At 38.0% G+C, this 22,423-nt stretch overlaps 1 protein-coding gene across 50 annotated transcripts in view; it reads left to right on the plus strand.

Annotated features, from left to right (window-relative positions):
* LOC101882941 (adhesion G protein-coupled receptor L3) overlaps positions 1-22,023 on the plus strand; it is a 404,469-nt gene extending 382,446 nt beyond the window's left edge. For 15 of the 50 annotated variants that reach the window (XM_087262361.1, XM_087262368.1, XM_087262363.1 and 12 more), the window contains 3 exons: positions 3,742-3,838; positions 8,626-8,754; positions 17,348-22,023. In XM_087262361.1, coding sequence (XP_087118487.1) covers positions 3,742-3,838; positions 8,626-8,754; positions 17,348-18,180 — 1,059 coding nt within the window. In that variant the 3' untranslated portion in view covers positions 18,181-22,023. Of the gene's footprint in view, positions 1-3,741; positions 3,839-8,625; positions 8,755-16,455; positions 16,508-17,347 lie in introns of all 50 variants that reach the window. The other 35 variants (XM_087262371.1, XM_087262375.1, XM_087262372.1 and 32 more) reach the window with 5 other exon arrangements.
* Positions 22,024-22,423: the final 400 nt, after the last annotated feature.

Raw genomic sequence — 22,423 nt, forward strand, 5'->3', positions numbered from 1 at the left:
CTGTATATATGATCAAAAATGTATATATATATATATATATATATATATATATATATATATATATATATATATATATATATATATAAATAACCCCTTATTTAAATATAACGTTTTTTGGCAATTCTTAATATAATCAATACTAATTGGTTGGGATGATGAATATTTCTTTTTACTAGGGTTGGGAACAGAAAATGTATTCAGATACTCGTTATAAACTGTACATTTGGATTCTTCTTATTGATACCTGTGCGCATGTTTCTTCAACAAATGGTATAAAAATTAAAGCATATATACATGATTAAACTGTAAAAGAGAATAAAGTGGATTTAGTAGATCAGAATTAAAGGAAATCAAATTTCTCTAATTTCATTAGTTCAAGGCAACCTATTATGCTTCTTTTAACAAGATGTGAAATAAGTCTCTGATGTCCCTAGAGTCCCTAGACTTACACAAATAATGTTTTATAACTCTCTGAATCTGCCCCTTTTAGGATTTGGTGCTAATTCTGGGGTTTTGGTGACTGTCGCTTTAAATGCAAATGAGATTGTGCTCTTTTCAGAAGAGGGCGGAGCTACAAATGACTGTGTGTCAGCAAAGTAGCAGATTCAAAAACAAGGCTAATGTCCTATGCTAATGAGGGAGAGATGGGCAGTTGTGGGCGGGGCTGACACACAGGCATTTGTAGCTCTGCCCTCAGAGGGCGGAGCTACAAATGCCTGTGTGTCAGCATAGTTTCAGATTTAGAATCGTATAGAACAAGACTAACGTTCTATGCTAATTAGCGAGAGATGGGCACTAGTGGGCGGGGCTTTCCCCCTCTAATGACATGTACAAAGGGAGAATGTCACTCAAAGTGTGTCTGCAGACTGTTTTTATCAAGTGTAAAACAACAGAATTAATTGATGTTTACTCTTAGAAGCTGCTTATATTCACATGCTATTAATCAAAATCAATAAGCAGAATCGAAATTGTGGTCGATCGGATTCTATCGATACCCAAGCCTTCTCCTCCTCTGCAGTATCTTGCATTAAAAAGTGTCTGCTGTGCTGTTACATCACACTTTCTGATCAAATACTGAGCATTTGTGCGTTTGTAAAGTGTACTGTGGCTTAATCAGCTGTAAAGACTGATTCCCATCATCCTCTGCTGCTCTCCTCACGCGTTTGCTCAATACTTTGATTATTTTTTAAGCCTGATCTAAACAGAACACGAGAAAGCAGATGTTTTGCTCTGCTGTTTGAGTTTTTATGACTTCCAGACGCACAGAAAATGACAGATTCTGTGATTTTAAAAAGGCTTATTTAATAACTAGCTAGTTCTTCTTTCACATTAAATAGGGTATTTGAGCATATTTTTGCCCACTTCTTTCCAGATTGTGAGTTAAATTTTAAAATCTGAACATTTAATTTTGTCATTATGTTTTCATTGTTGGAAATATAATACAATTCACTGTGAACACTTATTCCTGTAGTAAGTAACCATGAGAATAAGTTTGATGTTTGTGTTAACATTCAGAATTTATGTCATGATAAATGATAATCAAATATTATTTCACACTTTTTTGGACCTAAGTAGGTATAATAGGATTTTTTTTCCCTTTTAAAATGATTTATTTATTTATTTATTTATTTATTTATTTATTTATTTATTTATTTATTTATTTATTTATTTATTTATTTTATTATTTATTTGTTTGTTTGGTTAATAATTATTTATTATTTATTTTTGTTGTTATTGTTATTTATAATGTATTTATTTATTTATTTAAATAATATTTGTTTTTTATTTATTTATTTTTTACTTTTTATTTGTTTATTTATTTATTTATTTAATTTTATTATTTATTTATTTGTTTGTTAGTTTGTTTGTTATTTATGTATGTATTTGTTTGTTTGTTTGTTTGTTTATTTGTTTAATATTATTTATGTATTTATTAATTAATTAATTTGTTTGTTTGTTTGTTTGTTTAATATTTATTTATTATTTATTTATTTGCTTTTATTTATTTATTTATTTATTTATTTAATATTTATTTATTTTTTATTATTTCTTTCTTTCTTTCTTTATTTATTTATTTATTTATTTATTTATTTATTTATTTATTTATTTATTTTTATTATTTATTTGTTTGTTTGTTTGTTATTATTTATGTATTTTTATTTGTTTGTTTGTTTATTTATTTATTTAATATTATTTATTTATTTATTTGTTTATTTGTTTATTTATTATTCATTTTCTTGTTTTTTTCTTATTTATTTATTTATTTATTTATTTATTTATGTATTTATTTATTTACTTATTTATTTATTTATTTATTTATTTTTATGTCATGGAATATATTTTAATAATTTTGTAATATATTTTCTGCTCTGAGAATGCTTTTCTGTGTTTGTGTGTTTGTGTTGTACACTACCTGACAAAAGTCTTGTTGTGGATCTCAGTTGTAAGAGCAACAAATAATATCTGGACTTCTAGTTAATCATTTGGTAAAGTGTCAGAAGGAGGATTTTCTGCTGAATCATCTATTGATCTGCATCTCAATCACCACCAACACTGCAGAAGACCTACTGGAACCCACATGTAGTCAAGATTCTCACAGAAATCAGTCAAGTTTGGTGAAGGAGACATCATGGTTTGGGGTTACAGTCAGTATGGGGGCGTGCAATAGATCTGCAACATCAACAGCCTGAGGTATCAAGACATGTGTGCTGCCCATTACATTACAAACCACAGGAGAGGGACAATTCTCCAGCAGGAGAGCGCTCCTCATACTTCAGCCTCCACATCAAAGCTCCTGAAGGTCAAGCTGCTCCAGGATTGGCCAGCCTAGTCACCAGACATCAACATTATTAAGCTGATAAAGGAGGAGGCGTTGAAGATGAACACAAAGACTCTTGATGAACTCTGGGATCCTGCTGAAGGCTTTCTTCACCATTCCAGATGACTTTATTAATCAGTGATGTGAGTCATGTCAGAGATGTATGGATGCAGTCCTCCAAGCTCATGATGGAGTCAGACACAATATTCATTCTGTCTCCACTGCAGCAGGACTTTATATTCTATACTGGACATTATTTCTGTTCAGTGATGACACTTTAGTCTGAGCAGAGTCAGACCGCACTGTCCTCATCAAATCAGTCAACATCAAGACATGATCAGATTTATTGATCTCAAATCAGCAAAATCTAGAGGCCTTCACCTTTCATATGAGCCACTTCTAATACCAAATCATCAACTAGAAGTCAACGTATTATTTGCTGTTTCTAAAACTTGAATTTTGTCAGGTAGTGTGTTTGTATGTGTGTGTCTTTGAGTGTGTGTGTCTGTTTGTGCTTCCATGTGTGCGTGTGAGTGTAAATGTCAGAGAGATGATGAAGGCTCTGAACACACACACACACACACACACACACACACATCTCACACACAGAAGACACTTTTAAATTCAGCATGAGTGTTTTAGACAAGCAAGAGAACCTAAAAGCACTGTTCACACACACAAGCAACAATCTCTCACCCAAACCTGCGTGATATTCAGGGTGTATATCTATGAATCGTTCAGTTTGAGCTCTTGATTCGCTGAACTGATTCAAACTGAACAGTTCATTGGTGAGCAGCAGATCTTGATGAGCTCTGAAATGATCCGAGAGTCAGTAAATAGTGGCTGATTGGTGCTTTTGTGTGTGAATAATTCTTTGAATCTTCAGTTTGTTGTGTGTAAAGGTGTGTGTTTGTTGTTCACAGAGCCGAATCCGCCGCATGTGGAACGACACGGTGAGGAAACAGACGGAGTCTTCATTCATGGCCGGAGACATTAACAGTTCAGCTACACTCAACAGAGGTAGATATAAACACACACACACACACACACACACACTTGTACAGCTATCTTTATGGCAGGGTTCATACGGTCACAATCATTGCACTTCTGCTGTGTGATTGGCTCTTAGATTAAAATAGAGTAAGAAGTTCATTGTCATTGACATAAATTTTCGATTCACGAGTCTTTATAATATTGTTTATCAGCTCAGCTCTAGTTTAAGTAGATCTAAAAATGCTCTGAAGTTCAACTAATTGCATTTAATATAAGCGTAAACCAAAATACACCGACATCAAAAGCAATTAACGTGAACTGAATAGCAAGTGCTCTGTGAATGCGTGCTGAAGTGTTCTTCTCTTTCACAATGGCATTAAAATCACGCACACGGTAAATCTGCACACATATAATCATGTGTAATGTGATTGATTTCACCATGCGTTCAGCTCTCAGTCACAGATTGCTGTCTTTTAACAGTTTTATAGTCAATGCACAGATTTCTAGAGCTCAAGAATCAGGGAATGACATCTGCAAGGGACGCAGCGTTTGAGCAAGCGCCGTGTCAAGTCTGAAATCAGAGTTTAAAAGAGTGTGTGTCTTAAAGATCAAGCCTGAAACTGTGGGTTATGTTTCTTTAATGAAGATCCTTCTAAGCATGACATTAAATATTTAGCAGTAAATATAGAGTCTGAGATTCATCAATGCTGTGAAAAGTCGAACTGAACATGCAAATGAGGCGATTTCTGTGGCCAGTGAAATAAAAAATAGCAAGAAAGTTTATAGACTTGAGCGTGAATGGCAGCCTGTTGAGATGAGGAGGAGAAAACAAGTCCGTCGGGATCATTTTCAAAGTGTTTTAATAATTGTCAGCTTTATGTAACGAGGCAGATTTAATTTACATTTAGATTACATTGATGTTCTCGGTGTAAGCGAGAGGTAAACAGGTGCAGGAGGGTTTAATTAGCGTAGCAGGAGAGCCGTCTTCAAACTGGGTTTCCAGCGGAGTGAAGAGACTCAAGTGAGTGGAGACACAATCACTCCATAATAATATTGACAATGATCCAAAATAATATTGAAAATATGAAAATAATACTTTTAATTAAAATAAAAGCAATATATTTTTATTACAGCCAAACAAAAATAAATACTAACTCCAAAAGAAAAATATGCATCACTTACATATTTGAAAAGGACTTCTTTTAATCATAATAGTTTTAATAACTCATCTCTAATCACTGATTTATTTTCTCTTTGTCATGATGACAGCACATAATATTAGACTAGATATTCTTCAAGACACTAGTGTTCAGCTTAAAGTGACATTTAAAGACTTCACTAGGGTAATTAGGGTAACTAGGCAGGTTAGGGTAATTAAGCAAGTTATTGTATAACGATGGTTTATTCTGTAGACTATCAGAAACACTTATAACTTAAGGGGGCTAATAATATTGACACTTAAATGGTGTTAAAAATTTAAAAACTGCTTTTATTCTAGCCGAAATAAAACAAATAAGACTTTCTCAAGAAGAACAAATATTATAGAAAATACTGTGAACATTTCCTGAATCTGTTCAACATCATTTGGGAAATATTTAAAAAAGAAGAAAAATTCAAAGGGGGGTGAATAAATCTGACTTAAACTGTATAAACACCGACCTTTTTATATTAATATTCTCTACAGGATGATTTACAGTAGTTTATTAGTGCATATACATTACATTAGTCAGGACTAAAGCCTAAACTGAGACTAATTAATTAAAAAAAAAAACCTGAAGATCACAGTCCACAAAATAGTCCAACCAAATTAATATTTTGGGGACTGTATAATATAAAAATATAAAGTTGTATATTCATTTATGTTCAAAAAAAAAAAAAAAAAAATATATATATATATATATATATATATATATATATATATATATATATATATATATATATATATATATATATATATATATATATATATATATATATATATATATATATATAGTATTTTGTTGTTTTGTACATTAATTTAACCCAAATATGAAGAAATGGTGCTTCATTTTAGCTGAACTAAACTATTTTTATGTCATTTATTTAGTTTAAATCAATGTTTAGTTTAGGTAACCAGAATTTTTTTTGCTAGAAAATATAACAAATTATTATTTTGTTATAACTTTATAAGTCTTATGTACAATGACCAAGAGTGGCCTCAAAAAAAATGAAATATTATTATTATTATTATTATTATTATTATTATTATTATTATTATTATTATTTTTTATTATTATTATTATTATTATTATTATTATTATTATTATTTTTATTATTGTTGTTGTTGTTGTTGTTATTATTGTTATTATTATTGGTATTATTACTGTCAAAATTATTGTTATTATTGTTATTACTATTATTATTATTATTATTGTTAATATTACTGTTAAAATTGTTGTTACTATTGTTATCACTATTATTATTATTATTATTATTATTATTATTATTATTATTATTATTACTGTTAAATTATTATTACTGTTGTTGTTGTTGTTGTTGTTGTTATTATTATTGTTATTATTAATATTGATATTATTACTGTTAAAATTATGCTTATTATTGTTATTATTATTATTATTATTATTATTATTATTATTACAGTTAAATTTCTCGTTACTATGTTATTATTATTATTATTATTATTATTATTAATATTATTATTATTATTATTATTATTATTATTAATATTGTTTTTATTATATTGTTATTATTAAAACATGTACAGTGTCTTGTATACATGTATGGTATGAACCATAATATCGGGGAGATCAAATTCATATTAATGCTAACCTTGTGTTCATTTAAATGAATAGATATTAAATAAATAAAGTGTCAAATTACAGAGAGCTGAATGTGTATAACACAGTAAACATAAGACCAAAACTGGATAAACAAACATGCAAGGCGCAGGAGATGTAGAACTTGGAGAAAGCCGGTTAATCCAATTGTGTGGAAGCGCGTGTGCTCAGATTGTGTGTGGGCCTGCCGAGAGATTATGCGTAATAATGGGAAGACGATTCACAGCAGGCAATTTCAGTCCAGCGGTAATTATCTTGAAAGAGAAGATGGAGGAGAATTTGTCACATAAGTAGGGGATGATTTCCCAGACAGAACGTCTTATATATCTGTCAAGCTTATGCACACTAGCATGTTCACAGCATTCCAGAGGAGTTCTGTCTCGAAATTCTGTCCTGCAGAAATATAGCATTTGGATGAAACTAAATAAGAGTGCTTGTCCTGTTTTAAACAGCCAGCAGGCTTTTGCTTTTGTGAAATGTGACTTTTCTTCCTGGTATTGGTAATCAAAGCTTCAATAGATGATGTTGCAGCGAGGTCATTTCCTTGAATGCCAACATCATGCTTTGGTAAATCATAATTATGACAGAAGAAGGTCGCTGGTTCGAGCCTCGGCTGGGTCAGTTGGCGTTTCTGTGTGGAGTTTGCCTGTTCTCGCCAAGTTGGCGTGGGTTTCCCCCGGGTGCTCCACACAGTCCACACATGTGCTATAGAGGAATTGATGAACTAAATTGGCTGTAGTGTATGAGTGTGTGTGTGTGTGAATGAGTGTGTGGGTGTTTCCCAGTTCTGGGTTGCAGATGAAAGACAACATGGCGGTTCATTCCGCTGAAATAGAGACTACCAAAGAAAAATAATTAAATGTCTCATAGTTATGATTTACCAAAGCATGATGCATCTATCGTGTGTAGAGCATTCGATTGGGAAAGAAATCTTTATCTTTATTATGTAAATGACAAATAAAGGCTCAGAATCAAATAATCTTTGCAATCTTTTCTAAAAAGTAAAATTACTGTAAAGTTTAAACATGGCCAAATAACAGGAGTGTCAAAATACAACATGAAACTGCATAAAACAACAACAATATAATAATTTAACAATAAAATAAGATGCAATGTTTAAACTCTACAGCTATTTTTTTTTTTTAGATCAGGTTGCAAAGATTTATTTTTCATTTAAAGTACAGTTTCATTTGTTTATCTTTAAATAGGAATTAATAATGTCATTTTTCCTGTTTAATATTTAACCGAGCCTTTATTTGTCATTTATAAGGGATTTATAAAGCATGAATAGTCCTCACTTTAGATTAGGTCACAAAACTGCATAATATTGAGTTAATAAAGCATTTACTAACATATATTGTAACCTTACTATATGCTTGAATAATAAGATATATAAGCGTTAATTTCAATAGTTTATTAATCATTTACTAACTCATTCTGAATGATCCTAAAAACCCTCAACTACTCTTAAATACAAACGGTTTGTAAATAATGCAATACTTAATTTAGTAATGAAAAATAAATCATTAACTAAGTATGAAAATACGATCATTAAACACATTATATTGGTGCTTATAAGTCAAGAATAGAGCATTTGTAGCTGCAGTTATATACTGCTTACTAACGCTTATTAATGTCGAGTTAATGCTTAACAGATAATGAGTTCACTATGCTAATGCTTAATACATGATTTATAGTGTGTAGTTATTATAAAGTGTTACCAAAACTTTCAAGGACTTAACATGATGATGAGCCTTTAATGCATCATAGCAGTCTTGTGTAATGGGTGCATATACATGTATGTATGCGGAACATTCCCTGTCAGAGACTCTGATGTGGAACGAATGCTGACATTTGTGGAAAGTGTTGCTGTTTTCTGCTGCGGCTGCTGCGTCTGTATGATAACGATGCTAACATTGTTGCTGCATTTGTTTGATCTTCTCTGTGTTTTTCTCTCCATCTGTGCGGCTGCATCAGGTGCCATGGCCAATCACCTCATCCCAAACTCTCTGCTGCGCGCACACGCCTCTAACAACCCCTATAACACCTTACTGGGCGAATCAGCCATCTATAACAACCCCACGCTCAGCATGTACAACGCTCAAGGTGTGCTGCGTTCTTCCTGTGCACTAACTCAGTGTGTGTGTGTGTGTGTGTGTGTGTGTGTGTGTGTGGGAAAGGGCTCTGCTATGTGGCTTCAAGCTGAACTTGTCTGCGGTCATCTCTGTCTTATGTCTGGTATGATCTGTAGTACCTCGTGGTTCCCAATTTTAAGAAACGAAGGTTTAACGAAGGTAGCACGTTATTTTAATGTATATTCGCACTGTGAGATGTGCGCCTTCGCTGGCCAGTTTTAAAACTGCTCTCAAATCTTATTTGTCCTCATTGGCTATTGATTAAAAGGGACTTATTTGGCAAAAATCACTTTTATACGGGGTTTAAACACAGTTGTGTGTCAGCATGTGAACATATCCAGCTTCTAATGGTAAATATTTATTAATATTAGACTTGATACAATAACACAAACTTTGATTGACATTCTCCCTTTGTCAACAGAGGGGGAAAGCCCCGCCCACTAGTCCCCATCTCTCCCTCATCAGCATAGGACGTCAGTCTTGTTTTTTAACCTGCCCATATGCTAACACAGGCATTTGTAGCTCCGCCCTCTTTTGAAAAGAGCACAATCTCATTTGCATTTAAAGCGACAGTCACCAAAACGCCACAATTAGGATCAACGCCTGAAAGGGTCAGTTTCAAAGAGTTATAAAACCTTATTTGTGTCGTATTTTAAGCTAAAACTTAACATACAGAGACTCATAATAGGACCCCTTTAATATGAGTTTTAATTCTTCCATAGTTTTATCCTTCTCATTTTATTTTCTCATATTGTGCATGCTTTAAAATTGTCTCACCGCAGGAGAAATGCCAGCACAGGCTTCCAGTATCCGTAGTTCTGTAGATACAAGATGTCCAGCACCTGAAACTATGGATACTGGAAGCCTGTGCTGGCATTCCTCCTGCGGTGTTGCTATCAGCGTGTGAAGAGTGGGAGAAGAGGGTTGCATTGACAATCCAACACATTTTATAAGTGGTCAGAAACTTGTAAATAACCCATGAAAGAATAAAGTTAAGTTAAAACCAAGCACACCATTGTTTTTCTTGTGAAATTCCCAATAAGTTTGATGTGTCACATGACCCTCTTCATATTGAAAAAACAAAAGTTGGATCCAAGATGGCCGACTTCAAAATGGCCACCATGGTCACCACCTATCTTGAAAAGTTCGCCACCTCACATATACTAATGTGCCACAAACAGGACGTTAATATAACCAACCATTCCCAGTTTATTAAGGTGTATCCATGTAAATGGCCCACCCTGTACATCAAGATCATACTTCAGAAGTAAACTTATAAGTACTTTATATCTTAATAATAAGCCAGTTGCTAATAGTGTGAATTGGGACTTAAACTAAAGTGTTACCAAAAAAAAAAAAAACTCATAATAACTGATGGCTGCATTTGGTGGCATGACAGAAATGCGCCTCAGTCTTTAAGTGCATTAGTGGCTAATTGCAGAATAAAATCGAATCACCCACTCTATTGAAGACGAGCCGCACTAATGTGTCTCGCGCAGATGAGTTTGGACAGCTACGGCAGACTCTGTGCAAATGAAAACAATTAATGCGCCCACTGCATGCCAAACACTCAGTAAGGCTTCAGACATCCACACAGCAGACATCTATCATGCATTCATGCTAAAGCATCGGGCGTTTCAGGACGAGCGTCAAGATAAAAACATGACTGAAAACATTGTACATGCGTCAGTGCTACAGAAATAAAGTTCTTTGCTGATGCAACTGAAAACAAAGTGCATTCCTTGCATGCAAAGCACTCTGGAGAGATTTAGAGCACAAATATAACATGTACTCTTGCTGCAAACCCTGCAGAATGCCTGGATTGCTACTGTAACCCTGCCGGTCCTACACCACCCAACCCGCTCCAAGCTGGTATCGAACCAGCGACCTTCCGCATGGGAGTCGGTTGCTCTACCAAGGAGCCTAAAGACCATGGCCTCTAGGAGTGAGGTTTACCTGCACTGCACTTACTAGCTGGCCTCTGTTACACTCACCACCCTAAATCTCACCCCCTTACGGGTCACGGCACCAATGCAACCCTGCCGGTCCTACGCCACCCAACCCTATACAAGCTGGGATCGAACCGGCGACCATCCGCATGGTAGTTGGTCGCTCTACCAAGGAGGGTAAAGACCATAGCCTCTAGAGCAACTTTAGAGGCCAGAGGAGTGAGGTTTACCTGCACAGCACTTACGAGCTGGCCTCTGTTACACTCACCACCCTAAATCTCACCCCCTTACGGGTCACGGCACTAATGTAACCCTGCCGGTCCTACGCCACCCAACCCTATACGAGCTGGGATCGAACCGGTGACCATCCGCATGGGAGCTGGTCGCTCTACCAAGGAGGGTAAAGACCATGGCCTCTAGCGCTGTCACTAGAGCAACTTTAGAGGTCAGAGGAGTGAGGTTTACCTGCACAGCACTTACTAGCTGGCCTCCATTACCCTCACCACCCTAAATCTCACTCCCATACGGGTCACGGCACTAATGTAACCTCGCTGATCCTACGCCACCCAATCCTATCCGAGCTGGGATCAAACTGGCAACCTTGAGTCGGTTGCTCTAACGAGGAGGGTAAAGACCATGGCCTCTATCGCTGTCGCTAGAGCACCTTTAGAGGTCAGAGGAGTGAGGTTTACCTGCACAGCGCCTACTAGCTGGCCTCCGTTACACAACAAAAGATGTTTTTCCTAGCAGGGCTTCATATGTCTAGTGCATACTTTCAGAACAGGACTGAAATGTGAGCTCGTGCTGAGATGCCTGCTGGAGGTCTGGTATTTCAGGACAAGCGTGGCATAAAATCGTTTTCATCTACATCAGGACTAGGCAACTCTGGTTCTGGAGGGCCACTGATCTGCAGAGCTCCATCACTAATCAATAACCAGTGCCTTTAGGATTGCTTAAATATGACGCAAAAGTGTGTCTTATCAGGGATGGAGCTACGACCTGAAGCAGGGGCGGACTGGCCATCTGGTAATTCTGGCAAATGCCATAAGGGCCGGACCAATTTTTAAATGTGGGCCGGTCAGTTTTTTTTTTTTAATATGTATTGTTTTTAAGTGCAGACAGCTTTTATGTCTTGCTAGATGTGATATTATGATGATGATAATAAAAATAATAAATGTTAAGTATTTGGCGCAATCGGCAACTGCCGCCTGGTTTCAAGATGGGCCGACCCAATCCAAGGTTATCCAGACTTAATCAAAATCTGGCAAAAATGTCATATTATTTCACTATCTTTACACCAAAACAAATAGTGAATATGCGTGTCCGTGGGTGGGGCTGTGTCGGTGTGGTAATGTGGGCTGGTGTTGCAACAGTGCCAGGGCTAAATTTTTGTCCCAGTCCATCCCTGACCTGAAGGATGGCAGTCCTTTATGATCTCTGATTCAGACATGCATGGAATACACGCTGACTAAAATGGTGCACAAGAAGAAGGGTTTGGACCAGGGGTGCACAAACTCAGTCCTGGAGGGCCGGTGTCCGGCGTATTTTAGTTCCAACCTCAATTAAACACACCTGAACCCGCTAATCAAGCTCTTTCTAGGTATACTAGAGACTTCCAGACAGGTGTGTTGAGGCATGTTGCTGCTAAAATCTGCAGGACTCCGGCCCTCTAGAATAGAGTTTGGACACCCTTGATTTGGACAGTGACACCAGACATTTCTGTTGCACATCACAACATGCTTTTGAAAACACAAATGCACTCTCAGTAAGACTAGAGTGTTTCTTTAGATCAGAATTGAGATGTTTTACAGGCAATCACAAGACAAATTGTCCACTCTTTTGAAAAATACAGAGGGGTCTAATAGACAGAGACAGTGAAACTGGATGTTTTGGAGCTGTGCCGCAGTATTTCTGTGAGCTCATGCTTCTGTCTTTTCTAAAAAGGCTTTTCAAAGTAAGGCTTTGTGCATCTTTTATACTGAGATGCATCTCTCATGCAAAGATGCCTGCAGGAGGCCTGGCGTTTCAAAACAAAGGCATGAGTTCACAGAGATTTGATCAAATATCTCATGAATTGAACTGCAAATTGATTGAGGCATTGGTTCCAAATTAATAGATATATAGTTTACTCTTTTGAAGACTTGCCATCTAATTCTTCTCACTGAGAAAAGAGACTTGCACTGGATTTTTTGTGGTCTGCTGCAGTACTTAAGTGAACACATAAAGTCTTGCATCTTTTCAGATGTGCATCTTTTATTCTAAGATGCATCTCTTATGCAAAGATGCCTGCAGGAGGCCTGGCATTGCAGAATAAGCTCGAGTTGACAGAGATTGTATCAAATCTCACAAATGTGTCTGCATGCTTTTTGGTGCCTAATCAAAGACAAAGTCCATGGTTTTGAAGCCTGCCAATTAAACGCTTCTCTCACGAAAGAGAAAGCGATATTAGTTGCTTTTGTACTGCGTTGAGTTGCATCCGAGAACGTCTTCAGAACAAGACTGCATGCATCTTTAATGCTGAGATGCATTTGCGCTCTCATGCTAAGATGTAGTGATGGGGAGTTTGCATCGTTTTACTGACTCGGACCTTTGAGTCTCGTTTAAGAGTTATTTTGTTGAGTTCGTTCAATTCGTCAAAAACCCTTTAAAAGGTCTCACTTTATTTTCATGGTTGGTTTGTTGAATTAAAGTTACATTGCATCTACATGCCAACTAATTCTTATTAGACTACAAGTAGACAGGGTTAGAGATTACAAGTTAGGTTAGGGTTGGTGTAAATTGACATGTACTTGCAAAGTTTCTTACAGTCAGTTAAATGTCTGTTGAAGGAGTAGAATCAAGATATTAAGCAGACAGTCTACTAATACTCAACTGGACCATCAAAATAAATTGTTACCCATTAATGTTACAAGATGCGTCCAAACACATCTAGCCCAAACGTTGATCACATTACAAACAACTAAACTAGAATAACTCGAATATTACTCTACGGAATGTAAAGAGTTGTCTCAAAACCGAAGACTCAAGAAATGGACAGATCAAATCTTATTCCGGCTCCAAATGCATTTGATTGGCTTCTGTCTTTCATGTGATGAATGAACGAATCACATCCGATAAACAACTCGAAAATTGAAACTAATCTTCTTTTCCACCTGCACAAATGTGCGCATGCACGAATGAACGAATCACTCTCTGAAAGAACTTGTCGATCTCGAGTCACATAAAAGATTCCTTCAAAATGAACGAATCGTTCAACACTGACCCATCACTACTAAGATGACTGCTGGAACCCTGGCATTTAAGGACAAGCATTGACAGAAATGGTGTCAAATATCTTATAATGATCCTGGCAGACATGTCACGTTGTAGATGCATTGGTGCCTAGTCCACTCTATTGAAGGCAGGCAACTCCAATGCTTCTCATGCAGAAGAGAAGCGATGACACTAGATGTTTTGTGCTGTGTTGTGATACTTCACATGATTCTGTCCTATCGGAAAATGTCTTTTCAGAGCAAGACTTTGTGCATCTTGTAAATTCAGATGCATTTCTTATGCGAAGACGCCTGCAGGAGACCTGGCAGTGCAGAATAAGCATGAGTTAACAGAGATTGCATCAAATATCTCACAAATGTGACTGCAGATTTGTAGATGTGTTTGGTGCCTAATCAATAGTCAAATAGTCCACTCGTTTGAAGACATGCCAATCGAATGTTTCGCATGCAGAAGAGAGGCATTAGATTTTATTTAATTCTTACTGTATGGGACTCCATGATTCTGTGGCGCTGCATGCAAGAACGTCTTCAGAACGAGACTGCATGCATCTTTTATGCTGACATGCACTTGCACTCATGCTAGGATGCCTGCTGGAACCCTAGCAAATCAGGACAAGCATGAATTAATGCAGGTGTGTCCAAACTTGGCCCTGGAGGGCCGGTGTCCTGAAGAGTTTGGCTCCAACCCTAATCAAACACACCTCAACCGGCTGATCAAGCTCTTGCTGGATTTACTAAAAACTTCTATGCAGGTTTGTTGAAGCAAGTTGGAGCTAAACTCAGCAGTACAACGGCCCTCCAGGGCCGAGTGTGGACAGCCATGATTTAACAGAAATTATATCAAATATCTCATAATGATCTTGGCAGATCTTGTAGACACATTGGTGCCTAGTCCACTCTTTTAAAGGCATGCACATCTAATGCTTCTCATGCAGAAGAGAGGCATGACACTAGATGCTTTTGTGCTGTGTTGCAATACTTCTTAGGTTCTGTCCTTCCTGAAAACGTCTGTTCAGAGCAAGAATTTGTGCATCTTATATACTAAGATGCATCTCTCATGCAAAGATGCCGGCAGCAGGCCTGGCATTGCAGAATAAGCATGAGTTGACAGAAATTGCTTCAACTATCTTGCAAATGTGACTGCAGATTTGTAGATGCATTTGGTGCCTAATCAATGGTCAAATAGTCCATGCTTTTGATGACATGTCAATCGTATGCTTTTCACGCAGAAGAGAGACATTAGATGTCACTTAATTCTTACTGCATGTGACTTCATGACTCTGTGGCGCTGCATGCAAGAACGTCTTCAGAACAAGACTGCATGCATCTTTTGGGCTGACATGCATTTGCGAGCTCATGCTAAGATGTCTGCTGGCATTTCAGAACAATCAGAAATGGTATCAAGTATTTCATAATGATCTTGGCTGAAATGTCACTTTCTAGATCTATTGGTGCCAAGTCCACTATGGTTCCAATGCTTCCCGTCTTTTCTGAAAAGCAAGACTTTCATTCTAAGATGCATCTCCCGTGCAAAGATGTGTGTAAGAGGCCTGGCATTGCAGAACAAGCATGTGTTGACAGAAATTGTGTCTCACAAATTTGTAGCTGCATGGATGCCTGATCAAAAGACAAATAGTCTGCTCATTTGAAGACATGCCAATCGAATCGCTTCCCACTTAGAAGAGAGACAGCGACGCTAGATGCTTTGCGCTGTGACTGCGTGCTTCTGCAGGGCTGCGTGCAAAAACATCTTTCTAAAGTGAGACTTCATACGTTAGAACAGGACTCGACTGGGCGCTCCCGCTGAGATGCTCGCAGGAGGCTTGGCTTCGCCTGTTAGCAGTAATGCATCTCTGCACGCAGCTGTCTCACTCCAGTCTCCTCCTGTCTGTCTGTTTCACAACGTTCTCCCCATCACCACCTGTTACCATCACCTTTCACTAATGCACAGATCTGAAAGAATTCAAAAGGCTCTCGAGACGTTAGAGGAGTGGGGGGGGGGTGGTTTGCAAGCTCAGGATAACAACCTCTTCATCTACGTTGACAACATTGTAGCGACCTTGAAATCTAATAACAATAAAAGCCCCGAAATTACGAATAGATCCCAGGCCACTTTTAATGTTCCTCTTTAGCCCGATCAATAACTCTCTTACTGAATACAAGTCTGACTGTGGAACCACGTTCAGAGCTGGACGCTAATGGAGCCCATTTCTGCGCCCTCCAGACATTCAGGGAGCTCTAAAGCACAATTTTATGGCATTTACATGTGCATCCTGGGATTGCGGGAGGACGCGGGGGTGTGTGTCTGTATTTGAGAGGTGAAACGATGGGGTTGAGCGTAACCGTTTACCTGCGCTTCATTAATCTGTGTGCATGTTCTCTTCGAGCAGTCACTGTGAATGCTTACCTGTACCTTTTTTTCTCTTTCCTTTTTCCATGCTGTCCTTTAAGAGCCCTACAGAGAGACAAGTATGGGAGTCAAACTAAACATTGCTTACCAAATGTAATTTGCTTTAACGTTATTACTCTTTCCTTAAAACCGTAGCCAGTCGCCCAACTGCTAAGAGATGTTTGAGTCAATATTGTAATCAGAGAGCACTCTCGACCTCATTAAAATCCAAACCCAATCTTCTCGACTCTTCATCAAGTAATGCTTCTGTGGACAATTCGGTGTATTGCAATCCCGTTTTGTTTACTTTTTTCACCCCAATTAAAATGAGCACATTTGTCTAAGCCGCCATTAAGTAAAACCAATGATGAGGTAACTAGAACAATTGGTAAACAAGAAAGTGCTCCCACATGTTGCTGTACCACTGTGGGAGAGTGTTAGTAGGTGACTTGATTATGATAAATCTAACAGCAAGACGTCAATAATATACATAATGTAATTACAGTCGAAATCTATAGGCGGAGAGGCTGCTCTCTCTGTACCTAAAATATATATATGAGTGTTATATAAAGGCCAGCATGATTTGGTTTGTCAACATGCCAAGCATCTGCTTTAGCTGTGGTGTATTTCTGTGTGTTTGTGCGTTGTGTTTCTGTTGTGTTTGCTGGCTTTGCTGAGTGATACGTGTGTTATTTGATATGTGAGAGAATTGAATGTCGACTTCGAGTAACTAACAGGTAAGTCCATCACTATCGCTGGCAGACAGTGAATTCTCCAGCCTAGATCGCCCCCCCACGCTTTCTGAATCCAAGATAGCATTCATTTTGTAGCTCAATTAATTTCCGCCTCAGGGTCGAACAGTGTTTCGGGTAGTTTCAGCGGGTCGTTCTGCATGTCGGTCTTACAGATGCACCAGACCAAGTGTTTCTAATCACTCTTTTCTCCATCCTGCAGAGGGAATCCTGAACAATGCTCGGGATACAAGTGCCATGGATACTCTACCACTGAATGGTAACCATGGCAACAGCTACAGCTTGGCCAGCGCCGATTACATGAGCGACTGCGTGCAAATCATCGACCGCACGTACAACGTTCACAAAGAGACCACGCTGGAGAAACGAATCCTGAAAGAGCTCACCTCCAACTACCTGCCCTCCTACCTGAATAACCACGACCGCGCGGCCGAGCACGGACGCAACCTCATGAACAAGCTGGTAAACGAAGTCAGCAATGGAGGCGGTGTCAAAGACTCGCCTATGCTGCCCGTCAATCTGGCTTTAGGCTTAGACGACTCGGCTTCTTTCCCTCCTGAGGACGCTTTAGGACTGGAGCTGATCAGAGAAGAATCCAACGCACCTTTGCTTCCACCACCACGCCATATTCCCACAACCTTCAGCTCCGCCTCCTCCTCACGACGACGCCTTCCTCAAGAAAACAGCGAGAGTTTCTTCCCTTTGCTGACAGAGGAGCAAACTGAAGATACTCCGTCCCCCCAGAGAGACTCGCTTTACACCAGTATGCCCACTCTGCCTGATCCTGAGCGCTCCGACACACACTCGCTGCCCCGTAGCGGCGACACACATACGCTGCCTAGGACCGGGGAACCAGATGATGTGTACTATAAGAGCATGCCCAACTTGGGCTCACGCAACCATCTGCACCAGCTGCATAGCTACTACCAACTAGGCCGCGGCAGCAGCGATGGCTTTATCGTCCCGCCCAAAGATGAGCTTTCGGCTGGCGAAGAGACGCCGCAGGAGGCTGCGCACATGGTCACCAGCCTATAGAGGGCACCAAATGCACCACTTTCTGCTCTGCTCATCCTCATTACCCAATAGCTGTGTTTCCATCCACATATTTTTATGGCTATTTTGGAATATCGCATAAAAAAAATTGCTTGATGGAAATACCAAGACGCACAGGAATTTGGAAAATGCGCATAAAAATGTTATGCGTATAACTTCTTTATCCAACAATATATAAATATGCATAAGCGGCGATATAAACACAAATAAATAAAAATATGCACATCTAAAACATCCAGAGATGCTGTTGGAAAGGATTGTGTACATTTCAATTCGAGTTTATTTGTATAATGCTTTTTATAATAATTATTAGTTGTGGTGTAACGGATCACAAATCTCACGGTTCGGATCACATTGTGGTTTTTTAATCATGCATCAAACCATTTTTTGGATCAGCTAAAAAGGGGAGGAGACAAATGTAATTTGCTTTCCATTTATCTCAGAAACAGCACTGTTAGACACTTTTAGTCAAAACTGAACTTAGAAGCTTTATTAAAAATAAAATGAAGAAATAATCTGCTGAATAAAAATAAACTGTAAATATTCAGCACTGTAAAAAATTCAGTTACTACCACTGTTGATGATGACGCTAAATGTAGAACTTTGTACAATCTATATTTATTTTTAGTCTCATCTTCAATAAATGATTCAGTGATTAGCTGATCATTTCTGAAGAAGTATTCAGTGGCATATGTTTGACGGCTGGTTGTCGCCACCTTTTGGTTAAATAATGTAACTGCTCTCATTGTTTTCATTTTTGAGCGTCGTTAAATACATATGGCGGTGCTTTTAATCTTTACTATAAACATCAGTGGTTTTCTCTAATCTATAAACTGTTCTTCCAGTACTTTTGTGTTATTTGGCTGTTTGTGACTTCAAAACTAACTAAAGTCTGAATCTTTCTTGATTTTTGCGTTTTCAGATTTTAATGCAGCGATTGGAAGAATTACTCATCAACCATTTATAATTGAGGTTGCGTGGGTGTTGAGATCCCGATCTTTTAATGAATAATCATGCAGCTTTTACTGCATGCATTAATGCAGGTTAAACAAGACAGAACACACCTTTAATAACCTAAGAAACCCACCACATGCCCAATAACCCACCACAACTTCTTCCATCATCATTATTTTTTACAAAGAAATGATGCAAGAGCGTGATTTGAATGAAACTTTGCGATCGTTATAAATTTAAGATAAATCTACAAGTAAACAAGAGTATTAATCTGTCGGTTGTGATGCGTACAAATCACGGATCAACCAAGATTTATTACACCCCTAATAATGATCGTTTCAAAGCAGCTTTACAAAAGGTGCACATTATTGCATTACAACAGGGGTGTCCAAACTCAGTCCTGGAGGGCGGGTGTCCTGCACAGTTTAGCTCCAACTTCCTCCAACACACCTGCCTGGAAGTCTAGTATACCTAGAAAAAGCTTGGTTAGCTGGTTCAGGTGTGTCTAATTGGGGTTGGAACTAAAATATGCAGGACGCCGGCCCTCCAGTACTGAGTTTGTACACCCCTGCATCACAATTAAAATCAGTCAAGTTAAGATTATTAATAGGGCCAGACAGAATCTGCAGACATTTTTGGCTATTTTTGTGGAGAATTTTATAAATTCTGCGAATTTATGCGGAATGATTTTAGGAGTATCATAATGAGAAAACTTTATATATGAAATAAAAAATAACACATTTTTACCTTCCTATTTATTGTTTACAACGCAAATCCAATTAATTAATTTTTTTGGGCAAAACAAGGCAAGTCACATGTAATATCTCCACTAAATAACAAATAAAATTACAAACTATGTTGTAAACAAATCATATGAACATTTTAGTATTACTATTATTATGGCACAAGGATATTAGTGAAATTTATTTAAAAACTGAATAAATTTACACACATTTACACAAGTGAATACAGACTCAATGATGGGCTAAAAAATCTGTGGAAATCTGCAGATTTCTGCACGCACAGATTCTGTGTGGGACTAGTTGTTTGTTAGGCAAGGCATGGCAAGTTTATTTATATATTCATACACAGAATTCAACGTGCTTTACATAAATATGAATAAAAGAGACGAGTATAAATCAAATAGAAACAAATAATATAAAACCAGCGTGCAGAGTTTTTCATTCGGTGTATCATATTTTCTCATTTTACTCTGGGACTTCCCCGTTCTGGTTATTACCCCCCTATATTTACCATACTTTATTAGTAATGTTAGTTTATTAGATTCTAAACATCTAATGACACAGATGTGCATGATGGGGTGCATTCATTGTCACACCAGCAGAGCAGAATATATTTTTATTCAAGGTTATCACACCATCAGAATCTCACACCGGCCCGTGCCTACTCCCAACGCACTCAACTACATTTATTATATTTGCCATCAGTTTATCAGGAAGTGAAGACTCAGTTCTCTTATTAGATGGAAACGCTGCTTTATTTGCAAACGTTTTATGCGATGTTCCAGCTTTGCGTATAAATCCAATTAGCATCACTGGATGGAAACACAGCTAGGGACATCCGGAGCTCCATGTGCTCTCCTGTCCATCGTCCGCAGTTGTTTTTTTTTTACGTTTTGCTTCAGCGTGTCCTCCGCAGGGAAACAAACCACAACAAAACCTTGGGAGAGCGTTTTGTATTCTGTTCAGGAGTGGGATTATGGATACTCTTGCCCGTTGAGGAATGAAAACTGACACTCTTTTGATTTTCTCGATTGTGCTCTTCTACTTAAAAGCAAAAAGCGGACCCAGAGATGGATTTTGCTGTATAACCTTGCGGGGAGTACGAGATCTTCGAGGTTTTTACTCTCAGCAACCCTGAAGGAATACAAATAACTGCCAAAAAAAAACATTGTTTAGTAGCTCAGTGCTTCTAGTGAACACCAATCAGCGTGACTCCGAGACTATTTTAATACCTTCTGTATCCATATTTGCGTTGTTTTCTTCTTCTTCTTCTCACGTGGTGCAAAGCAGCACGTTTTTAGCTGCGACAGAAGACAATGGTGAAGAAAGGAGATGCTCGAGATCAAGCGCCATTTCTGTTCGTGTCTGTATTAATAACAAATATCGGAAAGCCGGGGGGGAAGAACTAATACCGGGAGGATTCTACAATATTTCCATGTAAATGTACAGACACTAGTGTGTTGCACAGGATAGCGCTTATTCTGTTCCTACGCCCTCCGCTTCTGTAACCATGGTGATTTCACATCATTTCCTTTCTCTGGTCTCGTCCTCAACGACAGGTTTTGATCCCTCGCTCTCTCTCTCTCTCTCACTCGGTTTTTCTTGTGTTTAATTATACCCTTCACGTCTTCATTTGGGTTTGAATAATGGGCAAGCAGACACACAAAATGAGAGGATAGATGACACATGTTTGATTTGTAGACAGCAGATGCAGGTGAGTGAAGAAAGGCCGACGCTGCTGGGATGGAGATGTGAATGTGTGTGTGTGTGTGTGTGTGTGTTGTCATTCAGAGAGAGTGACGGAGATACACACGAGGCTTTGTATGATTTGACTGCAGAGATCTGCTTCTTTTCTGTTTGTAGGGGAGAAGGAATGGTTATTTATTTCACTCAACACAAACTCTTCTGCAAAGCGTCTGGAGGGGAAATCAATGCAGCACATGTAGTTTTGGGTTTTGTTTTTATATCATTGCAGATTTCAGATCTGGATATTGATTTTATTTATTCTTTTGTTCATGCTTTTTATGGTTATTTTTTCTCTCCTGTGGTTGAATGACCTCTCACTAATATTTGTTGTAACAGTGAAACTTGTTTGCCAACAAATAAATGACTGACAGAGTGAAGCAGAGACGCGCTGGCTGTGTCCATTGTGTGTGTGTTCTTCAAACAGGGGCTCTTTTGACATAAAGCTTTAAAAAATAACATTCATTCATTTTCTTGTTGGCTTAGTCCCTTTATTAATCCACAGCGGAATGAACCGCTAACTTATCCAGCACATTTTTTACGCAGCAGATGCCCATCTCTGGTAAACATCCATACACACACTCATACACTACGGACAATTTAGCCTACCCAATTCACCCCTACCGCATGTCTTTGGACTGTGAGGGAAACCGGAGCACCCGGAGGAAAACCATGCGAACGCAGGGAGAACATGCAAACTCCACACAGAAACGCCAACTGAGAAACCAGCAACCCAGTGACCTTCTTGCTGTGAGATGACAGCACTACCTACTGCGCCATTAGAT

Source organism: Danio rerio, chromosome 7, assembly GCF_052040795.2.
Source record: "Danio rerio strain M-AB ecotype USA chromosome 7, GRCz13ab, whole genome shotgun sequence".
NCBI classification, from domain to species: domain Eukaryota; kingdom Metazoa; phylum Chordata; class Actinopteri; order Cypriniformes; family Danionidae; genus Danio; species Danio rerio.